Genomic DNA, 8,607 nt, shown 5'->3' with positions numbered 1-8,607 from the left:
TTTGGAGCGTTGGATGTTGAATTTCACCTTCATTGGTCCTCTTTGTTCCTGTGATACCACGCATACAATGATAATAACATACACAAATATCATATCATATGTCACGTGAGTGAAACCAAACAGGAAGTGGGTGGAGAGCAGATGAAAACACTGATCTGTATTATATATCTGGATAGACCATACGTCGCACCGCCCGTGCAAGCGTTGAAGCCACAGAGACGCCATCTTAGCACTCACATGTCGTACGTAGCAGACTACATTGGCACAGCGTACATAGTGTACAAAGAACATCTATATTTGACATTAAAAAGCGGGGAGATTCAACCTTCGTCCCTTAAAAACCATTTGATACGTTATTCTCTATCTTTTGCTATATTAAATGTACTTTTCCCCTTCCAATTCTCATTGCCTTTGGGACAAAATTCTACTGTGCCCCCTGGCTCAGCACTCCCCTATAGCAATGATAGTTTTACTCCTCTAGAAAGAGATTTTCATTTGAACTGCATATCCCATCCCTTTTTTCCACTAAAATCCATGGTCATGATCCTTTACTTTTTATTCTTACTTTCATACAATTCACTATGCTCTCGTCTGTGCAAAATATGAATCATTTGTTTGTGTTATGAAATAGAAATAACCTCTTTTCTGATATAGAAACATATCTGAAGAAAAACCACAGGAATAATATGGAATATAATATGTAATAATATATAAACATTGTCTCCATATGGGGGTTCATTTGAAATTCGGGTAAAAAAAAACAAAAAAAAACATATTTTTTTATATTTGCAGCAACCGCAAATGATATAGTAGTCTACTGGTGGTTGTTTGTTTACATAGCCCCCGCGGCCCCCCATGTAAAGCAGTTATGACTCAGGTATGGTATGATTTCGACAGAATGTTTAAAAATGATCATACCCGAGTCCTTATGACTAAGCTCAAGCACACCTGTTGTGCGAGGTTAGTGTGAAGACTAACCTTGCATTTAGTGTGAGTGGCTAACAAACTAACAACACACTTAACAACTCACAAGTTCTCACATCAGTCATTGTCCGACAGGCGTTTCTTGTGAGTGGCAATATGGCGGCCACCACTGGTCTATCCAGATATATAATACAGATCAGTGAGATGAAAAGACCTGAGCAGGAAGCTCGGCCAAAAACTTGTCCAGCCGGTTGGTTCCTGTCAGGTCACGTGATTTCCAAGAAGGGCGCGCTCTTGCGAGTCTGTTTAGTTGCAAATAGCATTCGGTGTTGCCGAGTAACAGGTGACATGCAAGCCATGCTGAATTGTCATTGGCTCAGGGGGGGCGATTCAAAGCCCGTCCGGTCATTTCCTTGAATGTTGTTCGTCTTTGCTCGACGAGCGAGCGTTCGTCACTTTTGTCTTGGCGGAAAAGTGGAGAAAAACATCTTTGGATTTTGCCACCGACATCATGAACTTGCTGTTGTTCTTTCTTCTGGCCGTGCAAATGCACAGCGTGACGCCTGGTAAGCCCACTTTCTTTCCAAGCTGATACCCTTCATTCCCAAATCCTCTTTGGACCTTCACTTTTTTCACTCCTGTCGTTCTGTTTCCTGTGACTGAGGCAAGTTCTACTGGAATACATCAAGATGATCATTCTATCTCATCATTCCTTCCACCTTTCATTGGAACAGGCTTTCAAAATACAATTGACACCGAAACAAGATAACAATGATACACAATGTTTTTATAAAGACACAATCTTTTTTAAAACATCATTTCAAAGATGTCATTTTTGAATATCAAGTATTTTTAACATAGAATTATTTTAAAATGCACAAACCTTCAACAGAGGACCAGTTTAAAAGTTTATACTGTAATAACGACTGTAATATTACATTTTTGTTTCAAGCAAACAACACATTATGAAGACCATCTGTAGATGCAGAGTTGCCATACTCGTTTTGGTCACCGGGTGGCAGCAGCGGTGAGAGGAGCCACTTGAGACGTGAGGTTGTCTTGCACTCAGGAAGGGGCGTTGCAAGGGAGGGAGAGACATGGGAGGAGGAAGTGTCGACAATGCGCTGCTTAGTTGTCACTGTCCATTTCCTCGGAGCAGATCCTTTCACGCGTTCAAGGACGCCATCGATGGTGGCGGCGGCGTTTGAGCGGCTTGGATCGGGCACTCGGCCGACGCCGGTCGCCATTTCTCCGCTTTCTGAACATTTTAGCATGTCTCATTTCACTTTCCTTTTCTTTGACGCGTCGCCATCATCGGACGAGTCGGCCTCACGCTCGGGGGACATCGTGGAGGGAAAAGAAGCCAACTCAAGCAAAAGCGACATCGCCCTTCCACAGCGTAGCGACGCACGACTACGTATTCTTCCGCCTGCGTATTTGATACGTACCTACGTCTCTTTTCCTTTGTCTCCAGTATGAATGGAGTGCGTGGTCCCTCGAAGACCGCCTTTGCACGAGAACACGATGTGACTCTTGACTGTGATATCTAGCAGTGTTTTATGTTCACAGACCCGACTGAAGACCGAATTGCCTCAAATATTCACACTGCAAGATTGTTCAACATGAAACCAAATCATAAAGTGTCATCTTGTTTTCTTGTTTGTCTTTCAGTGATTCACACGCTGAAGTATTTCCACACTGCGTCCTCTCAAGTTCCAAACTTCCCAGAGTTTGTCAGTGTTGGTTATGTTGATGAAGTTCAGATTGTTCACTACGACAGCAACAGCAGGAAAGCAGAAGCCAAACAGGACTGGATGAACAAAATCACAGCAGAGGATCCAAACTACTGGCAGAGACAGACAGAGATCAGTGTTGGTAATGAACAGCGCGCCAAACACAACATTGAAGTTCAAAAGAAGCGTTTCAACCAAACTGGAGGTTTGTTTATGTTGAACTTTCTACTATTAAAATATATTTGATGTACTCTTTTTATACTGTAGTAAACACACATTACTGCACTCATACCAACTGTACATCCCATAATGACCTACAAAATACACATGATAGACGTGTGTGTGTGTGTGTGTGTGTGTGTGTGTGTGTGTGATGGTTTCGCTCTGCTTGACAACACTTTGTGTCATTCTGTCAGGTGTTCACGTTCTCCAGTGGATGTCTGGCTGTGAATGGGATGATGAGACTGATGAGGTTAATGGTTGGCGTCAGGAAGGTTATGATGGAGAAGACTTCATATCGTTGGACATGAAGACATGGACATATACCGCAGCAAAACAACAAGCTTTCCGTGACAAACTCCAGTGGGACCATAACAAAGCTCTTCTAGACTACATTAAGTTTTACTTCACTGAGGATTGTCCTTCTTACTTGAAGAAGTATGTGAACAATGGGAGGAAGGTCCTAATGAGAACAGGTAGAACCCCACGTGTACTTTCACCTTTGGAACATGTTAGCACGCCCCCTGTAGGAACTTGACTAGCATTACAAGCTCCGCTCTTTTCTCTTTGTCTCCATCTTTGCTCCTCTCGCACCTTCTCTCCACGCTGTCCTCTGTCCACACGTGGCGTCGCGTCCCGTGCAGAGCTTCCACAGGTGTTCCTCCTCCAGAAGACGCCGTCCTCTCCGGTCAGCTGCTTGGCGACGGGTTTCTACCCCGACCGAGCCGACCTGTTTTGGAGGAAAGACGGCGAGCAGCTCCACGAGGACGTGGAGCACGGAGAGCTCCTCCCCAACCACGACGGAACCTTCCAGATGTCGTCAGACCTGAAAGTGGAGGTGACGGCCGACGTGGAGGGCAAGTACGAATGTGTGTTTCAGCTGGCTGGCGTGGAGGAGGACGTGGTCACCAAGCTGGAGAGAAGACGCATCCTGAGCAACGCCAGAGATGAAGGTGAGAAAGACACGTTGGAGATGTTTCCCATCACGAGTCCAACTGTCACCATGATTGATCCGTGTCGCCGTGACAACGCAAGCTTTCCTCTTCACGCTTTGTCACTCCACTTGTGCTTTTTGCTCCCAACAGTCAACTGGAAGGCCGCCGTCGCTGCCACGGCGGTGATCTTCGCTGCGGCGGTCCTCCTGGCGGTCGTCATCACGGTCAAGCATCACAGAAAGAGACAAGGAGACATTTCAGCCAATTACCATCCAGCTCGTAAGTAAAACATCTTTTCTTTGAGCCGTGGTGAAGCATCGCTCATATGAAGGTCTGATGAAGACAAGTTTAGCATGAACATCTTCGCTTTTTCTTAGTGGATGTCCTTCCTCCACCGGTGTGAGGTGTTAGCTTAGCGTGAGGAACCGGCTCACGCTGCCTTTGTGTTTGTCCGACAGCTCGCGACGTAGGAGCCAAGCTCTCAGAGAAGGTGGCGGCTGAAGGCTGAGTGAGACACGGCGGCCGTCACGCGGTGAGTTAGCTCACACGGAGCGTTTGCACCTCCAAATCTTCTTCTGGCTTTGGGGAAAACGTTGGTAACGTGCTGCCGTCTTCTTCCTCCGGGATGCTTTGTGGGCTGGAACACAGAGAGATGTCTCCATCGCTGAGGGACGTCATCGCACTTGGAGATGAGATGGAGATGTGCTTTGGTCTCCATCAAGCTGCTCCTCACGTTCTACGATGTCTTCTGGGGGGTCTTTGCGGCTTTGTGAACACGTTGTGATCCAATATTTTAGGTGTTTGATTGATTTTGATCGTTGTGTGCGTGTAGTTGCTATCACGTGTGTCATGTGTCTTTCAATAAATCTCTTGGTTCGTTCTCCACTTGCTTTGCCTCGCCCTGCTTTCATCAACGTTTCCAACGTACAGTGGGGGGGTGTACAAAGAAAAGAGCAAAACACGTCAGTAGTTTTTATTAGAAAGGCGACGATACCGAACGTAACTAGACGTTTGGGAAAAAAGTGGGTATTTCAAAGCTTGGAAAAATGCTAACGTGAGATGTATGACAGCATTGGCCTCTGTTGGAGTTGAAGGGTGATGCTTTGGCGCCCTCCTGTGGTCACAAGTAGCATTGCGGATTAATTTGTTGCTAATGGGTAACACAAAGTATTTTCTATTAAAGTCATTATATGCACATTAGCACTCAGTAAGGTCATCAAAACTTACCTTTATGCATTCCCACACAGTATCAGCATTTGAGACCAAATATGAGGTGGAAGAAAAGCAGTAAAAATCCAGTATGGTCTACCTGTGTGGCACGAGAGAAAGTTAGCACACTGACGATGGTGCGTTCAAGGACCGCCGAACAAAGCGGGCGGGTCGCCGCTTGCAACAAACAACATATAAATGCAAAACTATGGGATTTGTAAGTGTATGTTATTTTTTCAATAAAATAATTGTCCTTCTTTCTGTAATTGATATGCATTTACATCAATTTAGATGTAGTTATTTACAAATTGATTTTGTTATTTAGGATTGCACCTGAAAGCTTCCCACGGTCCGGTTCGGCCCCGCCCAGGGACCGGTACTGGGCTGCGGCCCAGTGGTTGGGGACCCCTGGTCTATAGCGTTGGTAATTTCCTGTGTAATTTCAATGAGTGCCATGGAAGTTGAAATGTTAGCGCTGTATCCGCACAGGCTATCCACGACTAATTCATTTTTATTCATAAATTTGTCCAACCTGTTGTTGAATAGCTTTTCAATAATCTGGGAAATGGTGGTAATAAAGACACTGGTCGGTCGTTTGTGAATTGATATTTATCTCCATTTCTAAATATCGGAACTGCTTCCCCTATTTTCATTTTGTTTGGGAATTTAAGTCTGGAATGCTAGCTTGCAGATGTACGTTAGCGGTTGCGCAATGTCATTTATAACCCTTTTTAAGGTTTCCATTCCTATTCCGTTGCAATCGGTTGATGTTTTTGCTTTACTTTTATGAACAATATCGATGATTTCCTTTTGTGTGACGTCAGTGAGGAACATGAATTGGGATTCCTGTTAACTTCATTCCTTTCCTCTACTGGGGGGAAATGTCAAATCAATGATTTTACCACAGTCTTTAAAGGGTCCCTGACATGATTCATCAACTTTATTAAATATGTTACATATTGTTAGTAGTTACAGTATGTTCTGCATTGTTCCATTTTTAAAAGTAGTACATTCCCTAAAAATGTCATTTATATTTGATGGCGCCAGCCATGATGAACGAGCTCTCGCTGTTGGTGTCATGGCGGAAGTGACGTCATCGGGGTGACACCTCTCAGCTAAAGCAGAGCAAAGGAACGCTTCTCAAGGCAGCTCGTCCACTCGGTTCAGTACATATTTCATCAAAATAGTCGCCACGCGACCGCCGTTTGCATCGTAATGCAGCTAGTGTGAGCAGGCTGCATGCTAACGTTTGTTAGTTAACTTTTCATAATGTTGACGCTCGACTGAATACGTTTTAAGCCATGCAGTCATCTTACGACAGAAACACAACCGTCACTGAATTCATTTTATTCATTTAGGTTTTTCTGTTGCTTACTTGAAGTATGTTAGCTAACTACTGCTGAACTGCTAACTCGTCTGTCATTCCAAAGAGGAAAAGGTCTCAAGAGTGAAAGAAAAAAACATAACATTCCCAGAGAGTGTTATGCTAAGTGAAGCACTTACTTTTAATCATTTTCACCCTTCATGCTGCTGTCTCACGTCTGTTCAGTTGTTCTCCTGGTGTTAAACTTTCTTCAAAGACACTCTGCAGGTTACTGCAGTGACGTCATCCGCTGACTCTTGCAATTTTAAACCACGGCGCGTTCCGTCTGCGCGGTCCGCTCTGTCATTACGCAATCCGTCCCGGAAACACGATGGGTTCTGCGCATGCGCGAAACCGAGGTCACGTCCACCTTTAGCATATTTTTACGACAGCGCTTCTGCGACATCACGTGCTGTGGTCGTTATTTTTTAAATGTATGAACATTAATGGTCAGTTTATATCCATGTAATATACTGGGGGGGGATTTTGTTAGTGACTCTTATTCAACGTCGTATCCGCTTCCGTATACATGAATAAATATGGTTTAACAGAGCAAGTGTGCGTGTGTTACGTGGGGCGGGGCTTAGTAGCTCAAGACAGGGACGAGACGATATTTTAACGCAGAACATTTGGAGCACCGGACAAACAAGACTTTGATTTGCGTCTGTGTAGGCTCTCAGTCGTACAGGAGTTGTCCATCGAGGAAAAGGCTTCTTGAGACGTCATCTGTACTTCTGTGTAGAAGGTGTCGGACGTTTCGCTCCTCATCCGAAGAGCTTCGTCAGCAAACTAATAAGTGCTGGTAGCTTAGGCCTTAAATACAGTAAGAGTGGGCGGAATTGGTGTGCCAACACCCTCCTCCTATTGGTTCGTTACACTAAGCCTGGGCGGAGCAGTGGTATAATCCTATCCTGTTATTCACACCTACGATAAAAGGGAAGTGTCGCTCCCTGAATTGGGTATGAACGACTCTGATACTGGCTTGTTAGCATCTATTGTTCTGGCTCGGCCCTGCCTTCACCTCATTTGCAAGACTAAGAGCTGTGGGTTTTGGTCTCAGTAACCTGCTGAACACAGGGTCCAAATTGAACCTCAAACCACCATTCCGATTCAATGATGGGTTCTGTTGTTTGACAAAAATAGCTTCCTTTACTCCTCTTTCAAACCATCTGTTTTCTTTGGCCAAAATCTTTACCTCGCTGTCCTGAAAAGAGTGATTGGTAGCTTTCAGGTGTAGATGTACTGCTGATTGAGGACCACTAGCATTGTCCCTGCGATGTTGATAAAGCCTTTTTTGGAGCATTTGCTTAGTTTCCCCAATGTAGTGCTCTTTGCATTCCTCATCTTTACAGTGGATGGAATAGACCACATTGCTCTGTTTCTGGTTTGGAGCCTTGTCTTTAGGATGCACTAATTTTTGTCTCAGGGTATTTACTGGTTTGAAATAGGTAGGAATTTTGTGTTGCCATAAGATCCTCTGGAGTTTTTCGGAGACCCCCGCTACATAAGGGACTACCACTCCTCTCCTTTTTGCTTCTGTGGGCTTTTGGGTTTCTTTCCCTACTCTCTTCTTTTGACATTTGTTAAAAGCCCACCGTGGGTACCCACAGGTTGAGAGCGCTCTCTGGACATGTTGTGTCTCCTTTTTCTTTCCCTCAGCACTAGTTGGTATTTGTTCCGCTCTATGTTGGAGGGTCCTAATAACCCCTAGTTTATGTTGTAGTGGATGGTTTGATTCAAAAAGCAGGTATTGGTCAGTGTGTGTGGCCTTTCTAAAGACCTCTGTAAGTAGCTGTCTGTCCTTTCCTATAATTACCTTGCAGTCTAAGAAGGCTAGTTGGTTTTCTTTAGTGTCCTCGCGAGTAAATTTGATATTGGTGTCCACCGCATTGATGTGATCTGTGAAAGACTGAATTTCTTGTTTTTTGATTATGACAAAGGTGTCATCCACGTATCTAAACCAGTGCCTTGGTTTTGTCCCTGAGAAGGATGTGAGAGCCTGTTTCTCCATCTCTTCCATGTACAGATTCGCCACTATGGGTGAGACTGGTGAGCCCATAGCACAACCATGAATTTGTCTGTAGAATTTCCCTCTAAACTGAAAATATGTGGTGTTAAGGCAAATTTCCAGTAATTGGCAGATGTGGTCAGCACTAAGTTTTGTTCTCCGATGCAGAGTTGAGTCCTCGAGCAGTCTCTTCCTCACCACCGAGACTGCTGCTGA

The 8,607-nt window shown here is 44.6% G+C and overlaps 1 protein-coding gene across 2 annotated transcripts; it reads left to right on the top strand.

Annotated features, from left to right (window-relative positions):
• Positions 1-1,313: 1,313 nt before the first annotated feature.
• LOC129190198 (H-2 class I histocompatibility antigen, Q9 alpha chain-like) lies at positions 1,314-4,696 on the top strand. 2 transcript variants are annotated; one of them, XM_054792691.1, is made up of 7 exons: positions 1,314-1,490; positions 2,596-2,799; positions 3,074-3,352; positions 3,521-3,829; positions 3,962-4,090; positions 4,270-4,343; positions 4,460-4,696. In XM_054792691.1, the coding sequence occupies exons 1-6, from the start codon at positions 1,436-1,438 to the stop codon at positions 4,317-4,319; spliced, it is 1,026 nt and encodes a 341-aa protein (XP_054648666.1). In that variant the 5' UTR covers positions 1,314-1,435; the 3' UTR covers positions 4,320-4,343; positions 4,460-4,696. The 2 variants fall into 2 exon arrangements, with proteins under 2 accessions (XP_054648666.1, XP_054648665.1); XM_054792690.1 differs by having other exon boundaries at positions 1,317-1,490; positions 2,596-2,862.
• Positions 4,697-8,607: the final 3,911 nt, after the last annotated feature.

The sequence above is a fragment of the Dunckerocampus dactyliophorus genome, chromosome 11, assembly GCF_027744805.1.
Source record: "Dunckerocampus dactyliophorus isolate RoL2022-P2 chromosome 11, RoL_Ddac_1.1, whole genome shotgun sequence".
Lineage (NCBI taxonomy): Eukaryota > Metazoa > Chordata > Actinopteri > Syngnathiformes > Syngnathidae > Dunckerocampus > Dunckerocampus dactyliophorus.
The sequence above is the reverse complement of the archived record's forward strand: the minus strand, read 5'-3'. Positions and strand labels throughout refer to the sequence as shown.